The 18,174-nt window shown below is 32.4% G+C and overlaps 1 protein-coding gene across 2 annotated transcripts; it reads left to right on the top strand.

The window, feature by feature from the left end:
• The first annotated feature begins 305 nt into the window (after nucleotides 1–305).
• On the top strand, nucleotides 306–17,937 carry LOC140063676 (cyclic AMP-responsive element-binding protein 1-like). Of its 2 annotated transcripts, none has more exons than XM_072110129.1 (9): nucleotides 306–372; nucleotides 4,330–4,438; nucleotides 5,054–5,206; nucleotides 9,236–9,333; nucleotides 9,813–9,928; nucleotides 10,516–10,674; nucleotides 13,186–13,339; nucleotides 14,052–14,233; nucleotides 15,198–17,937. In XM_072110129.1, exons 2-8 carry the CDS (start codon nucleotides 4,370–4,372, stop codon nucleotides 14,200–14,202), a joined length of 900 nt encoding a protein of 299 aa, XP_071966230.1. In that variant the 5' UTR covers nucleotides 306–372; nucleotides 4,330–4,369; the 3' UTR covers nucleotides 14,203–14,233; nucleotides 15,198–17,937. The 2 variants fall into 2 exon arrangements, with proteins under 2 accessions (XP_071966230.1, XP_071966231.1); XM_072110130.1 differs by lacking the exon at nucleotides 13,186–13,339 and adding an exon at nucleotides 12,977–13,121.
• Nucleotides 17,938–18,174: the final 237 nt, after the last annotated feature.

Below are 18,174 nucleotides of genomic sequence, written 5' to 3'. Positions count from 1 at the left end.
TAATTTCATAATTATCAGAAATAATCAACAATTATTGGTGGTGTAAATTGAAATAATTTACTATTGAAAATTATCGGTAATATGACGTAGTTCCGGTTAATATTTTTTTATATTGATTAACCAATGGTAGTTGATTTAAATGACGTCACCATTTCAATTTGTACCATGTGACGTTGGCAAACCAAGCAAACTTTGCCCTTTCCATCAACTCTGCCACGTCGGCGGAAGAATTTTAGCAAGAAAGATGATCGCGATAAGGTCGTTGTTGTTTGTAAGCTGTGACGATTTTCGTGTACTTTGACGTTGTGCTACGTAGTAAAGAAGGTGGCCACTCCGATCGCTGAACAGCTGTGACGAGAAAATACGTAACTGGTAAGTTGTTCATCAGCGCATCAAAACATAAATTCGTGATTCTTGTTGTCGTTGAGCCCAGCATGACACATGGGTACACATTGGAGTAGTAAATTCCCGAAGGATTTGTTTATTTATAAGTAATACTGCACCCCTGTACTCATGTTAAGTTAGTGTGCGTATTCGCCATTTGTGTCCCTTCCGCTTTTTCCAGTTTGACCTAAAAAACAGGGAGACCACACGACTGCAGATTTCTTCACACAGCCAGATAGTCTATCCGCTCGCACACCACACACTCTGGGCTGAATGAATGGACTGTCTGTGGGCTTCTTAACCAAAAACCGTCCTTATTTTTCAAGGTTCGGACTAGCCTAGGCTATACTAAGATGCGTAACTTTTACGCATCCAGCCTATGCGAGGCATGTTTATTTTTAATACGCTTTTATTTTTAAATTAATAAAAAATCCACCAACTCTGCTGCCCTGTTTGCACTGTATGAAATAGAAGAGAGAGAAGAACCCCACATAATCCTTTTTTGCTATAAAATAGGCCTAGGTAGGGCCTAACAACAATCAAAACCTTTGTCAGGGTGTTGCGGTCACTTGTCGTGAGAATGAATGTTAGGTAGGCAGATGTGAAATGTGAGAAGAGAGGCGCAGAGAAATCGCAGAGAGGTGTGATAAAATAAATTTACTATACAAATGCACAATTTGAACAATTTTCATGCAATATTTGTCAATGTTTATAAACATGCGTAATAAATTTAAGAGAATAATTAAAATACTATTATGCCTAGGCCTACGTTTTTATTAAATTGAGACTACCAAAGTCGGACAAAAAGCCTACCTCAACTACTCGTAATCCTTTAATGGCCATTCACACTGCGACTACCTTACTTTTTGTGTGCAAGGGGTTTTTATAGAAATTATAGAGGCATCTCAACGCTCCATGGGATCAGGTGCATTGATTGGGGTACATTTACTTCCAAAAGACAAATTTATGTTGCTGAGTTACAGTAAAGTAGTAGGCAAATTGCACAACGGAATCAACATTTAACGAAACAGTAATGAGAAAGATAATCATGTCGAAAGATAAAATAAAAGTCTTCAGTCTATACAAAGGTTGTGTGTAATTATTATTATTTAAGTGTATTTTAATTGTTTTGTTTGTACTGTACATCTTTCTGTATGTTACCTACCAGAGTACTACATCGCTTAAACACAAGAAAAATCATGAATTGAACTCGGGTCCTCTGTTTGAAAAGAATGCGTAACTGTTTACTGCCAGTACAGTATGCCACATTTGTAGTGTTCTTTCTGTAAATATCAATTATCAGTAACATAAATGATGATGCAGCCATCCATACTAATATTATTTGTTTAAAGAATATTATACTATAGTATATTGATTAATTTCAGAATTATCTTGTTAAACAAAAAATGTATATATTTTGAGTCGCATGTATATAAATGGAAAATATTTTATCAAGATTAAAATTCTGTTTTTTAATGTAAATCCGGTAATAATTAATTAACAATTGTCAAGATTTATTAAAATGTGTTGTATGTTTTCTGATCATACTGGCGCCATTTCTTTATTGTTTGACCAGCAGCGTTTCTAATCATTTTACCAACGTCATGCAGTGCCCTTTGACCTTTTGTCTGAGTTAGAAAGTAGTATGTACTGATTCCTTGGGGACTGAAGTTGTAATATGTAAATTGGTTTCTAATTGGTCTCTATAGGCATGTGAGTTGAAATATACTATAGAAAACCAATACCCTCGGTACAGTGATGATTACTAGATCTCAAATCCAAATAAAACAACAGAATATGCTTGTTATTAATTGTCAGTTTTTGTGTATTGAATATATAAGAATTTGACATTTAGTGTAACTAACACTACTGTACATTAGATCATCAGTAAAGCAATAATTGTACATATTTTAGTAAAATATAGATTTGTTATACTCTAAAGTATGTTTGAGTCTTATTTGACTGTTAAGCTTGGTTCCCACTAGAACATAACGCAAGGACGTAAACGCAACGCAAGCGTTTTAACCAATGACAAGCGCAGTTATAGACAGTTAGCAATCACAAGCGAATAAGCCATCGCTTGTGATTGGTCAATTCACTTGCATTGCGTTACGTCCTTGTGTTGCGTCGCTAGTGGGAACCATGCTTTAGGACCTATGTACACTACTGTAGCATCATCACTGGAAGAGAATGAATTCATAGAGTGTTCTACTAGTCGTAGTATATTTATTTGTTCATTTAAAATTAATAGAAATTTTTTTAAAAACTGGCATATCATCAGTAAGTCTACAGTACAGTATGTACACAGTGGCTTGCTGTGTGCTTTTTCAACATTTTATTGGCTGGTTTTGGCATCCAATTTTCAAAACAAACATAGGAAAAAGATAGTGTTAATATAATCAAACATAAGTGACATTGCAGTTTTTTTATTCTTTCTGAAATATTTATCATTGCAATTGAATGAAGAAGTCAGTACAGTGTTTTAACCAGTGTACCATGTACTCTACAACCATCCCATTATTCTATACCTGGCCCACAGAGATAAAATAAATCTGAAAAAACATTAATGTGTTTTGTTGACTGTTTTGTGAATGAACATAGAGCCAGTTATAACACTCTGATCATTTAAATTTATGTCTGTATTAAAAAGGATTTCTAGACAATGAATAATGATCTTGTATAAATTAATAGAGGGTGTGCGCTATCATTATGATGATAGATGCTGTACCAGATGTAATCGAATGGTGCAATGTTCATGGACAAGTAATTTTACAGTTTTTAAAAATGATTGAAATTGAAGAAGTAATTTATTAATTTGATAGCAATTTTTTTTTGCAATACTAAAGTTACAGTTAGTTAGTGTAGCCAGTGGAAAATTGGTTTTTAACTGCGTGTAGCTTGGTAATGCAATGATAGAATTGAAATTGAAAAAATGCATACCAATATTTCATTTAACAATGACTATTTATTCAACTGTAGAACACAGAAATAAATTCATAGAAGGATACAGTACATTGATTTTGACTTCTCGGAAAGAATTTGAATTAAATAGCTTCCTGAGCGATGAAGCGTAGCTGTCGTTTAAGACAGACTTAACACAGTGTACATGCTATAACCATAAATGTCAAGTCACATACTGTACGACATCATCATACAAGCTCATGCTTTTTTACCCTACCTTAGCCTCCCACTCCATGCTCATTTAATCGCTTAAGCGCTTTTTCATAAATCTCAATTTTTGTTTTATTTTGCCGTTAATCACTGATCCTATTTACATAAAAATCAGTTTTTGAGATTTTCAGGATAGGTACGATTTGACCTACTCGGCCGGGATATTTTGTATTACTTTACGCTGAAAAATGATTATTTTTAAGGTGGGGTCATAATTGAGAAATTTCAGTTAAGTTTGCTTGATTGTACAGTACTATGGGAAAATACCCAGTGTTTGGTTAACATAACTATTCTCACTGTTATCTTAGCATAAATTACATCATTCTGTGGGGTAGAAAATTTAAAAATCAATGCAAATCATTATAAAAATCAGCACAGATTCAGGGATCTCCTCAACCATAAGTCGAATAGTACAGTACTTCTATAGGTCTACTCGGATTTCATACATCTGGCTCGTGTGCGATTATTTTAAAAACCCAGTCCATCTTTCGTCAGGTAGCGAGTTACCCGTTTTTTTTATTATCCATCTCAGCCACTGTCTCTATACAGATGAAGTGCCTTTGATGCCAGTGACAGCTTAACACAAAGGGACCCTTGGGGTAGACGAAAGTCCACCTGTAAAGTAAAAGTGCTTTCCCAGTATATCTGAATAGGCCACCCTCATTAAACATAACAAAATACAAATCCATTTTAAAAACAGATCAAATCCAACCTAACATAATTAAAAAATTGGAAAATTAAGTTTTTTTTTTCTGCTTGGTATTTTTTAAACAGGCACGCACTGTAGCTTATTCTCAAAATCTTAATTGTAAATATGGAAGCAAAATCCGAAGCAGAAACGGTTCCAAGGTCCCAAGAAACGGATGCCACTGCTACATTACAGGTTTGTAAACAAACCATTCATATCCATTTATAATTTCTCAAATCTGTTTTAAAAACCAGCGAGTTATGAAATTGATACCCAAAGTATAAGTGTGTAATGCACAAACATCAATTCATTGAGACTAGAGGAAAATTATATCTTGATAATTATTTTCTAACATATTTGATTTATTCTGAAAAGGGTTTTTCCCCTAAATATAATTTAAAATCCCAAAATTTATTTGTTGTTATAACTCTTTCCTTTTGGATTCAGAAATAATTGTCTCGATATTATTTTAATAAACAAGGTCTCGGTTTTAAGTTTTAGAATTGTTAATATTTTAAGCAGTACTGTAGACTAGTAGAATAAATTACAGTAGAACATTGTCATTTTTATTTAGTCTGTATATTCAAACATGTTGATAACTTCTGCAATATGTTTTAGTACTATACAGTAGCTCTTGTGTGGGAGATTATGAATAATATATTATGATTTATTCTGTATCATAGAGAACCCCTTATTTATTTTAAACAAGGATAGTAAAGTTAAGAACATTCTCAAACTATGATTTGCTACAGTTATCATTTATGTCATTATATTCAATGATTAATTTCAATTGATCTCTTATATAATTAGGGTATAACGACCGTGAGCCAACCTGTACCAGTGTCCGTGGTAATGTCGGCTATGCATAATGCTCCCGTTCAGGTTCAATCTGTACAACAGCAACAGCAGGGTAACCAGCCCTCTGTAATCCAAGCAACTCCACTTCCAACAGTTCAAGTACAGGTAACTAAAGAACTGTGTTGACATTATTTGACTGCGGCATTAACATTTATTGAATATTATAGCATTAGTAGATTATTAGTAGTTTGATTTTTTAGATTCAATACTCTAGGAATTTCTATAATGTACTTTTCACCTACCATACAGACCATCTAAACAAACTTAACATGTCAAGCACATTTTCCAATTTGTGAATTACCTCACACAATCATACTAGCCTTCACTTCTCTCTTAACACTTTCACCGCCAGGCATTCAATAAAGGAAGTACCCCTCACCGCCAGCCATTTTAGATACCTGTTTTTCAAAGCTCATAGCAAAGGTGTTTGTAATCAGAATAACATGCAATATACACTCAATGAGATAGAAATAAACTTTCCAATGGTACCAAACACTTTATTGAAATAAAACTGTAATACCACATAATTGTACAAAGAACTTGGCTCACTTTTAGCACTTTAGGCTCAATCGGAGAACAAAGCAGAGATAATGAGGTTTTTAACCTGGCTGCACCGTCTGTCAGTGTCACGATTCTCAACCTATTCTACAAACTAGCCTAGGCCAGACTAGCTAAATTATCTCCAATTATTTATTACATTTTATAAACCAGATTTAGGTACAAATATACCTTCATCATCTGGGGATAATAAATACTCATTTTCAGAGTCAGAGTCGGCAAATATTTCTGCAATTGCTTCGTCCGCAGTAAGCACATTATGTTGTTTACGGATTGGACGTGATGTAGGCCAGCTGGGTCAATGGCACTAGGGGTTAATAAAGTATCAAAATATTTGCGGTCCAGATCGATTTGGATGTTGAAATTTCTACATGCGGTCCATATATACCTGATCTAACAAATTGTGCAATAAAAAGCCAAAGACGAAAACTGGCGCTGGGCATCGAAAGACGGAGATTTCCGTCTTTGGCAGTGAAAGTGTTAAGAAGCTTTGCTTTGCTTTCTACAGTAGCCTCGTCTCTGCCGTCATATTTCTTCTCTTGCAATAACCTTCACTTACACCTCCCATGGCATTTTCTGCCATAGCTTTCTCTTATCTCAAATTATATTTTCTCGCTCCCACAGCCTTCACTTCTGACATCTGTTGACACTATCCATTACTTCTCTCACGTTACATTCTCTTCTACCATTTATTTCGCACCTATTACAAAACTTTTCTCTGCCACACCTCCTCTTCTCTCCCACCACACATCCTCTTCTCTAAAAGTGAAACTAGCCTTCTTTCCAATGACATTATGTTTTCTTCTTCCATCATTCATTTCTTGCTCATGACATTACTATAATTCTATTCCACCTTCTCTCCTACGGCATTCTCTCTTCTGATTCTCATTCTCTTCTTCTTTCTCATGACATTCTCTTCTCTTCCACCTTCTTTCCCATGGTGTTCTGCCACTGCCTTCACTTCTTGTATAATTCTTTATTATATTAATAATAAAAAAAAACACATTCATATGAAAACAAATTAAACTATTATTAAATCCAGTATGTGTACTGTTATTTAATGTCTAGACACTATGATCTTTTAAAACTTCAATAAATTTTACAGATTCTCTAATTACAGCTTCACAAAAATCAATTACGTGTTTGTTCTGGTTTCACCGAATCTATCTAAAAATATGAATTATTTATGGAATCAAAAATTGTAGGAATATATGATTATTGTATAAATTAACTATCAATATTATTTTTATTTTTTTAATTTACTAAATGCAATAATTTATTACTTTCACCTAAGTGGTACATTTTAGTTTATTATATGAATTTGTAAATTGTAATGTGTATTCCTTTGTCTATGAATGGGGAATGCACCCACTGGAATAAAACAAATGTTTGAAGAAAACAAATCTTTCTATTTATTTTGTATTTCAACAAAAAATTCAGCATAAAAAGGCAATTACAGAATAATGATATACCTATAATAAAAGGTGACATCAATGAACTATAAACAATTTATATAATAATGAGATCCATAGTAACATCAAAGCATTTATACTATATTGCAGATCACCCATCCGCATAGAAAATATCTATACCTTATATTGTAGCATGCACAATATAATTAGCTATTTCAACTGGCTTCTTCTCTGGCGATCATACAGTTACATGTAGTGTTACATGGGCATAGTAAAGTTGCTTCATTTAATTGTACTAAATTTTAGATTCAATATTTCAATATTATTTTATTAAATCTTGATAAAATAATCTTGTGGTAAATATAATATATTTAAAGTATCCATGTTGTAGACTTACTAAACACCTGGATATCACTTATTATGGGTTTTTTCTTGCTTGTTGATGTGTGGAAAAAACTATTTCTGTAAAATTGTCTAACATTTTTTTTTCTCGGCATGATTTGGAAAAACCTAATTTAATTTACTAATATTTTAGATTCATATTTTATAATTTTATTTAAATTTATATTTGCAATATTTTGAAAATATAATATCCTACAGTTACAGTAGTATACTAGCACTCAATCAACTAAGTTATTAACCTCTTACATTACTTATGGGTTTTTTCCTGGCCTGTGTCAAAATACTTCAAAATTGTCAATCAATATTTTTTATTTTTTTTTTTTTTTTTTTTTGGTGTGAAAATAGTTTAAATATTACATTTTTTCAGGAAGGAAACTCTGTATTACACAGAAGTATTATCTGTTGAATTTATGAACTATTGTTTGAACACTGTACAGTTCAACACACATTTCTGAACTAAACAATATCTACAACAGTACAGTCATTGTGCAACCTTTGTTTAGCATGAACGTAATTGTACTGGTACAGTCAACTCCTCATAACATCCCTGGGCTACTATTCGGGTTAGCCCATATATGTTGTCTAACCTCACACTAAGGTCAAAATTTGGGAAAGGTCGCCGATTTTTTTTCGCAATATTGTAAATTCTTTAGCAAATTTTAAAACCACGGAAATTGCTTATCGTCAAATACATCAAATGAATATCAATTATTGTTTTTATTTTTTATTTATTCAAAATTTGTGATTAAAATACAAATAAAAACATGTCTACTGCAGCCTCACCGACTTGACGCGATACTAGACGCCATGTCCGAGTCATGTGGCGTCAGGCCTCTATTATCACAAAGATAATGAAATAATAAATAGTTTGTTTGTGTTTTATTTGCTTCTTAATCACTCACATGTTGAATGTTTTGCAAAATCTAAATATTTATGCGCAGTATAAACTTGGGATAATAGGGTGTCACTTGTAGTATTGAAAATAACTTTATGGTAATGTTCACATTATGCTTAAACAAGTCCAGTTATTTAATTATCTTTTTATAGCATTTTATTATAAAAAATTTTGCAAAATCTAAATCTATAAATTTACGTATAAACCTTAGGATGATTAAAACTGAAAAGTGACAATGTTCAACTCTAGAGTTAGTGTACCATATGAGTCACAACCTATTGCATCCAGTCATTTCCTGAACAAGTTATTTTTATAGGCCTAGTTTTGCCACAACTCTCAACATTCATTGTCATTACAAATATTTAAGTACTATTTAAACTTAATGCCAAATCAAAGTTAATTAATTAGTAGCTTGTTAATGAACTTAATTTTTATAAGGAAGCATTATCTTGTAATCCAATTGACGTAACTACTTTATTGTATTGTTTTCAATGAGTTAAGTTAATTGATTCTTCTGGTTTTATTTCTAGAATTTCATTAATATTGATACATTTTTTTACTGCAACTCAAAATGTTACCATAATTCCTAGCTACAGTAGACACAATTTTATACAATTGGGCAACCAAAATGTTATGTAGAGCAATTGAAAATAAAATCTAAAATATTTTGCATTGGAAGTATACTGTCTAGTCCAGTTTCGATCAGATGCAAAAATTAAAATAACAGTATTTGGTTGGATTCAGGTCATTTGATTGCTTAATCATTTGAATACAAGCATATCTATCACCGGTCCTATTCATTAGCTATTCATAATAATACAGAATTAAACATGTTTAAATTATAATATTTTTCTTAATTCTTAATAGGTTACACAAGTTGATGAAGAAAGTGGTCTACCCGCAATACAATCAGAGGTAGAAAGGCGAAAACGACAAGAGATTTTGTCTCGTAGACCCTCATACAGGTAGAATATTTTTAAGCTAAAGTAATGAATTGATTTAAAGTTATTGAAAACAGTTTTAAAACAAAATTATTTCCTTCACTGGTACCAACATACCCTTGAAGGGTGGGCACCTAGAAATCAGTTTTGTGAATACACCCACCTCTTGTCTACACAGCTAGCCCCACACCCGTACAAAAGCCCAATCCTTTGTTTGAATCATGGAACCTCTCCCTATTGTTATTCCATAAATAAAGACAATTTAGTACATGATTTCTACCACTTGACTACACTCTACTTGTTGGATACAGTCTGTGTGCAGGTTACACTCATGGGTTTATGGTAATTATGTGTTGCTAGCAAAAGTAACTAACTTTAAGGTATGTATAATAATGCATGTTTATCACATGTGATGGTACAAATAATTGTATGAACTGAAAAAACAACCTTTTAGCTTTCACGAAATATAATTATTTATTACTTATTATGAAATGTGTTTGCAGGAAAATTCTGAACGATTTGTCATCAGACGCACCAGGTGTTGCAAAGATAGAAGAGGAACCTGAAGACACGGAGGGAACCACACTAACAGCAGCTTCACTACAAAACTTCACAGCTGGTAAATGAAATGCCACTTATAAGCCCAATTAAGCTCTGTCTACACTATCAAACTAGTTTGACAAAAAAATGTGATATACCCAAATATGGTAATAGTATGACATCATCGGTCCATATATAGGCACATCACATTTTTTTGTGTGAAAACGATAAATAAACATATTTTTTTCTTGCATAAAACAACATAAATTGGAAAAGTTTTCATTTTAGAACTATAGAATAAACATTATGCTACCTTTAATGAAAATAATATTTAAAAACGTCCAATCAAATGACTAGGAATAGTAAATATTAATTATGACAATTTTATTGGTCTTTCTTCAAAAATATCAAAGAGAGAATAAATGGTTACCCATAGTTCCAGAATGAACACTTCTAATTTCTTTCTGTATTGATATTCTTGTTTTGTGCCGTTTATTTGCCGATTAATAAACTCAAACATTTTTTGAATTAGTGAAAATATCAGTAGAACTTTCTGTTCCATAATTTTATTTCTGTACCTTAAATTTTTAAAATGTATAAATTGGTTACAATGACGCTCTGTATGGAAAATTTAAATAAATATTTTTGACATGTTCTCTTTTGTAGGGTCTGGTGTCACGACTATACAGATAGCCAACCATCCGGACAACATGCAGGGCTTACAGACATTAACTATGACAAATGCAAATGGCACCCCCGCTGGAACAATAGTACAGTCCATACAAACTCAAGATGGACAACAGTTTTTTGTACCTACAGCTACAGGTATTTTGTTTGTCTACTTTGCAGTTAAATTGCCTATTATCCAGGTGCGGGCAAAAAATTTCTATTGATCATACATTCCAATAATTATCGATCTATAGTTTTCCCTATGTTTCATAATTTTTGGGATTTTATTTGTGTTACACAAGCTTGTTGAAAATCAGCACTTTCTTATCAGTGGGGGGATAGTTCAAATTACACAGTAAAATCTCTATTCTTTGTACACAAATTTTGTAAATAGAGAGACATTTTAAAAGGCTATGAAAAATAAACAGTGTGGTAAAAAATGTTATCAGATGACTAAATATAGGTAATATAATTTGAATATTACATTTCTGGTATTTTTATTCAACTTCAGATTTTTATTTTCATGCTATAGCAAAAATTATCCACCGTATATCCACCATCTTTTTTCACCTTCTAGGGAGTCACCAGACATGTTATTACATTAGGTTAACTACCTAACTACTGAAAAAAGGTCTTCTTGGTTTTTATGGAAGAATTTTGCCAAATTTTGTATTTGACCATATTAAGGGAAATTCATGTTTTTTCGTCATGATTTCTGTTACACATATTTGATTTATGTACAATTAACCAAATATTATATTTAAAATTCATGCCTGTACCTGAGCTTTAAGGAATGATTACGTTTGGCCTATTTCTACAGACACAATTAATTATCACATTCTATTTGTCAGTGTTGCTATTGACAGTCTGTGGGAAATCTGTGTTACTGTGCTTCACTATAACTCAAAATGAGGTCATTGATCTGGATTTGAATGTCAGTCAAATATCAATAACATAATAAACTAAAGCTCTGTCTACACTAAACTTTATGTGACAAAAAAATGTGATGTGCCCATATATGGACATGATGATGCCATAACACTACCATATTTAAGCATATCACTACCATATTCGGGCACATCACATTTTTTTTGTCAAACTATATTTTGATAGTGTAGACAGAGCTTTAATCAACAATTATATAATGCATTATAAACATTTACAGACATTAGGGAAAAAAACTGCCTAGTAAGTAATGAGTATTAATTCATTTGAAATTATGATGAGGAAATCTGTGAGAATGAGAAAAAGTTGCCCAACCAAGATTTGAGGTAGAAACCTTCTGTGTGATATGCAGATGTCCTAACTATTACTATATACCACTGGGGGATTTCATGACAATGTTAAAATTAGGTGACTTTTTAATACCCCAGTGTGTGGTACAGTGAAACAGCACTAGTCCCTCAATTGTACGCACGCTTACCAGAGATCAAATTAATACGCCTTCTTCTTTCAGTATATTAATTCACAAAGCGCGATTTCCGAAAATACACTTTATATATAAACATTTACATGCATTAGAAGACATTCTAAACCATCCGGTAATATATACTGAAAATTAATAAATTTGATACGATAAATGATACGATGAAGATGAGAAAATGTCTCCCCAACCTAGATTGAAACGGGCCTTCTGCTTGATATGCAGATGTCCTAACCTTTATTACACTTGAATGTTGTATAGTAGGTAGATGTGATATTCCTTCATCAGACCTGTGTCACCTGTTCATCTTGAATAATCTAGGGTCATGTGCTAAGCCTCAAAATTCTGAACTAGGCCTAAGTATTTATGGTTGCATTACAGTTAAATTAACAGCTTAGCTTTTGATAGTTGTAGTTAGGTAACAGCGGAAATAATATTGTATTTTTAAATACAATATTAAATCATTAAAATACGCAAGCACACACTGTTTCCACATTTTTATACTAAATTAATTTTGATCCTTAAATTATGCATTGCTTGTGTTGCCTTGAGTAGTACTAGTACGATTGATCTACTATTATGGTAAATATGACCTTAAAAGTTTAACCGGTTTAATAGTAAATATCCTCTATTTCGATTCATATAAAAACATAGTTATGATAAAAAGTTTAGTTCAAGTGTAGTTAAGTGTAAAATGTTTTAATATTAATGATGGTTCTTTTATTTTGTTGGGCAAATTTGCTTACTTAATAATCTAGGGTATTGAAGAAGAGGTGCTCATCTTAAGCTCTGTCTACACTATCAAACTATTTTGACAAATAAAGTGTGATATGCTCAAATATGGAAGTGATATGACATCATCATGTCCATGTATATGAGTACATCACATTTTTAATGTCACATAAAGTTTGATAGTGTAGACAGACCTTTTAATTAATACTCTTTCATCAAAGATCATTGATCTACTTTCATTGTAGAGATGTCATTAGTCTGTTCCAGATTTAACAGATATCAATTTCACCCCTATTCAATTAGGAGACGTCCAAACCTACCAGATCAGACCTGCAACCAGCTTACCCCAAAGTGTTGTAATGGCAACCCAAGGCGGCCTAAATAACTCTCAGCAGACTCTGGTGGAGGAGGCCGGCAGGAAACGAGAGCTGAGGCTTTTCAAAAACAGGTACATGAAACTAAGATCATTTTCGCTTTGAATAATTGAAACTCTTTTCTGTGTTCGTTTCTAGGGGATGTGCAAGCTTACCAAATACGGCCAGCCACTGCTTCTAGCCTGCCTGCGGGAGTAGTAACATGTGTGGCTGGCCAGGGGTCCCTACCAACCCCCCAGCATATTATTGAGGCTGCTTCTAGGAAGAGACAACAAAGGCTTCTCAATAACAGGTACAGAAAGTGCCAGGACCTCATCAAAATTATTCTACTGCAGAGACTGCAGTAATTTGCTTAGTTTGGTAATCTATGCAGTAACGTGCATGTATTGTTACTGCAGTAACGTACAGTAGAATAAATTTGGCATGGTCCCTCAATGTGTTTAAATTGTAGAGCTAGCTTCACAATTATGATTTATACAGTAGACTCCCTCCTTTGAGGCATCTTTATTCAGGGGACACCACTATTAAGGGGACTTTTCTCCATAAAATGAACAAGGGCAATATATTTTATAATATAATGGCCAACATCTATTCACTGGTTACCCCTATTAAAGGGACACTTTGTTGGGTCATGAAGGTGTCCCCTTAATAGGGGTTCGACTGTACCTACCTAGCTACTCAGCTTATCTGCTTTGTGGTGTTAGCATTAGGTCATTACAGTTTCAGGTTGATACGTTGTTGTTAGTTTCTTGAGTTGCCTTTCCTATAATCTGCACAGCTGTAATGTTACATAAATTGTTGGATTCAGAGAACACTTTTCTGTATCCCTATACAGGAACACTATTGTATATGTGGTGACTTGTTAGAAACACACTGACACATTATTGTTGGAAAACCTTCACATTTCAACAATATTAAAGGAGATTTCATTAAAAAATTGTGTATGTTTGTTTTCCTTAATTATTTTGTTGTAAAATGTAACTCTTTGTATTTCTATCTTGCAGAGAGGCAGCAAGGGAGTGTAGGCGGAAAAAGAAAGAGTATATTAAATGTCTGGAAAGTCGTGTTGCTGTTCTTGAAAACCAAAATAAAACATTGATAGAGGAATTGAAATCATTAAAAGAACTTTACTGTCATAAAGCAGATGATGCATAAAATATTACATCTATTGAATGATTTATTGAAGGTTTGTCTTAAGCTATATCTACACTATCAAACTAGTTTGACAAAAAAAGATGTTATGTGCCCAAATATGGTAGTGATATACTAAAAAATTCTAGTGATATGACATCATCATGTCCATATATGATCACATTTTTGTCACATAAAGTTTAATAGTGTAGACAAGGCTTTAGAAACATTTTAAGTGCCACTATTTTAATCCAAATAAGTTTTCAGCATCAACTGGTGGTGTCATTAATCCATCCAGGAATCAGACTAAAGTTGACTTACAGTTAATTATTTAACTTTCCAACCTTTTCCAACTTCACTGGCTTTCCATTTATTTCAAGCATTTCCACAACTATTCCCCTTCCTTTATGCAAGACCTTATATGTACTTTTTAACCTAGCTGTTGTCTCCAGTTATAAGCTCCATTCCAGTGATAATGTATTATCCCTCTAAATACACCCAAATAAAATACCTAAATACATTTGGAAAGGAAGCATCTTTCTACTGAATTCCAAACCCTTTCCAGACCCTTTTTTCTACATGTATGTACTCCAGTCAGAGCTAATTATTTTTACATAAACATTACTATCTCACAGTAGAATCATTATTAACAATGTGTTTTCTTAATTAGGTATTGATAGTAGTTAAAACAATATTGTCGCTTGCTAAATTCACAGAAAAATATCTCCTTAGAAGGCATGTTCCCTTAATGTGTAAAATAACATTGCGTTATCACTGTTTATTTTTAATATCCTTGTTTAGTTTGTTTGAGTACTACAGTAACCTCTATTAAGGGTGTCACCTAAATAGCAGTCGACCATAGTGTTAAAACATATATTTTCCCTCATTCTTTTAACAGAACTTGTGTCCCCTTAATAGGAATAGATGTTTATCTTCCCCTTTGAATGCAGGTTTTTTTTTTTTTTTTTAGATGCATTTTACACTCTATATTTAAAATAAAAACCTTTATGTTTTTATAGATTATTAGAATGCTGCTGGAGATGGCTGAGGTAACAACAGTACATAACCAGAAACAATATATATCAAATGCTTTACAGATGAAACGAAAATGAAAACAACTTCAGAAAGTATCAAGTGAGCAACTAAATGATCTAGTCAGCTTATTCTTGTTTAAAGGGTTGCAGACGAGTTCACATTGTAAATTTCGCGTGAACACTTGGAATTATGTACAAAGCGCAAAGGAAAATTATACAGATTTCTTGTACAGAATATTTTTGTTGGTGGTATCGATGTAAAATACGATTTTCGACTGTAAGCTGCAGAGGTTTTTTATTTGTCTTCAGGTGTAATAAGAATAATGTTGAGGTTTTATTGTTGCCTAAGTTTGTGTGTGAATGTATTTGTTGCTCATACTGCCAGGCATCTTGCGTTAATTTCATATCACTATAAAATTATCATCATATACTCTATTACTTTCATAATACTGTATAGACATAAAATTATAGATGGTTTTTGTCTTTTTCCCCCATTATGTATGACTTATTTTCTTAAATAAACTAGATCGATAAATCAATTGAAAACCGAGAGCCTTCAAAATATCTGTGTATTACTAACTATCCCAAATTAACTAAGGGTGTGTTTACACTTGCAGCGTACGCCTGGCATGGCTTATGTAAGTTGTAAAGCTACTCCAAGAGAAAGAAAGACCAAGATGTTTGTTTTATAATAATTACTGAGCAGGTTAGGTCAAGAGCAGCCCAAGGTCCCTATTTAATGTATGAACCCTGTGTTTCCAATTGTTTTATATTGTCAATTAATTTCATTTTGTAAAAAAAATTTATAATTTAGGATAGTTAAATTAATTTCAACACTGTATTTTAGAATGTTTAATATTTTATTTATTGTCAACTAATGAAGTTGAATGGGGAGAATATTTCAGTGAGTTGGAGCCTTTCAGTAAATGAAATATTTTCTATAATGTAAAAGGCATTAATTATTTAGTTTATTACACACGTACTGTTTAAAGTAAACTTATATTCATTTAATCTGGTACTTCCATATTTAATCAGTGTGAAAGGCCTGGAATCTAAGCCATGTAAAAAGGCAACACTCAGTTAGGGACAGCACACTCTTTAGGTTGATTTTCAAGTCCGGATCAGTCAGCAATCCCTAGAATATTCAAATATGTTTGTAACCAAAAAACTACATTTATTGAACATCATTTATTCTGTTAAATTTCACTTTTCCCTTCAATAGAACTTTACTGAATGGCTAGTGATACGTTGTTAACTAATCAGATGTTGTACTATATTATGTAATTAAGCAATGTAAAGTATCTCAGTAATTGTCAATGTTTGTGTGCTGATTTAAAGTGCCCTTTCACTTTTATTTATATGAGATATTGTTTGTAATTTAAATTAATGGAATCTTGGGTACCAGGGCCAAACTAGTTTCTTATTGGTTGAAAAAGATTAATCATTTTAATGTAGTTAATATTTGATATTAACTAAACTGACAGTTCTTTAGTTTAAGTAAACAATTAGCGCTGGGTTTCAATTTATTGTATCCTCCTGAAGGATACAATATTGTGTACTGTGCTTTGTGTTTGAAGCTAAACAGTGAATCTTTCTGTATATGATGTAAATAATCTAGTTTATTGGACTTGTTTGTCTTAGCGTTGACCAACCATTTTGCCTTCCCATCCAGGATATACTGTAACTGGATACAAGTGCTAACACTAATATAGTTGAACCCCTATTAAGGGGACACCTTTTACCCCACATATTTTGCCCCTAATATATTGCTCATTGGTTTTTTTCATGGGAAGCTGTGGCCATATTTACCTTAAATAATAAGTATTTCCCTTAAATTGTATTAAATAAGATTTTTAAAATTTTAAGGTTTTTTAGCTAAAGTGTGAATATGGCCATTGGTCCCTAACAATGGTCTTAATGTTAATGTATATTCCTCTTGATTCATTTCATGTGTTCCTTTAATAGGAGGTGCCCTTTAATAGGGATTCTACTGTAAAATAATCAAAACCACAATTAAAGCTGATTGATAGTTTGTTTGCACCCAACATTTAATTCTCAAGTGCATTTCAGTTGTTTAATTTTATAAAGCATTTAAAGAAATTAAAATAAAGATATACAATCTTGAATTTATCAATGTAAATATGAATTCAGCATTTGAGATTTGATTAAGCTATACTTAAAAGTTAAGCTGTATGACCGAAGCAAAAGTATAACTCCTTTAAAAAAAAGGGAAAAATAGAAGTTTAAGTGTCCTTAATATATGCGTACACACACTACACACAGCCAGTATAAATGTGTTATGATGTAATACAGTTTACTGTTTTCATTAGTGATGTTTAATGCTACTGTGTTATCAAAGAAAATCACTCTGAAAAGAAAAGATTGGAATGTTTTATGAGTATGATTAACATCTGAACTGGATTAGTGTAGATTGACTAGATTAAACTAACAATACAATACATAACCAGAATATATGGTTAACAACATCTGAACATGTGGAATTGAACTGAACTGGATTAGTGTAGTTTGACTAGATTAAACTAACAATACAATACATAACCAGAATATATGGTTAACAACATCTGAACATGTGCAATGGAACTGAACTGGATTAGTGTAGAGTGATGAGATTAAACCAGGTGACAATGACCAACATTAATCTCAGTAAAATTTATGCTGGTTAGCCAACATATCTGGAATCCATATTAATTGATCCAATTTCTTTTCATTTTAGTTTAATTTACTAATTGTCTGAGCAAGAATTATATTACATTTTCGCAGAAAATTGGGCACATATAGAAACGATATTGCCGCTCTTTTGAATGCAATAAACATTACAGTATGTGGAATCTGTGCATGTCATGAAATAAAAGGGTCGAAATTTGGCCATTTTTGAAAATTTCGCTGTACTGTACAGGCACCTGTTCAAAGAATGGCCAAATATTGACCGTTTAAAAAATGT

This window comes from Antedon mediterranea, chromosome 1 (genome assembly GCF_964355755.1).
Source record: "Antedon mediterranea chromosome 1, ecAntMedi1.1, whole genome shotgun sequence".
NCBI lineage: Eukaryota > Metazoa > Echinodermata > Crinoidea > Comatulida > Antedonidae > Antedon > Antedon mediterranea.
The sequence above is the reverse complement of the archived record's forward strand: the minus strand, read 5'-3'. Positions and strand labels throughout refer to the sequence as shown.

Excerpts from the sequence above, each read along its gene's own strand:
- LOC140063676 (XM_072110129.1), top strand. The coding sequence starts at position 4,370 with ATGGAAGCAAAATCCGAAGCAGAAACGGTTCCAAGGTCCCAAGAAACG. Across the intron at positions 4,439-5,053 it reads ATGCCACTGCTACATTACAG|GGTATAACGACCGTGAGCCA; the intron begins GTTTGTAAACAA and ends TTATATAATTAG. Across the intron at positions 9,929-10,515 it reads ACTACAAAACTTCACAGCTG|GGTCTGGTGTCACGACTATA; the intron begins GTAAATGAAATG and ends TCTCTTTTGTAG.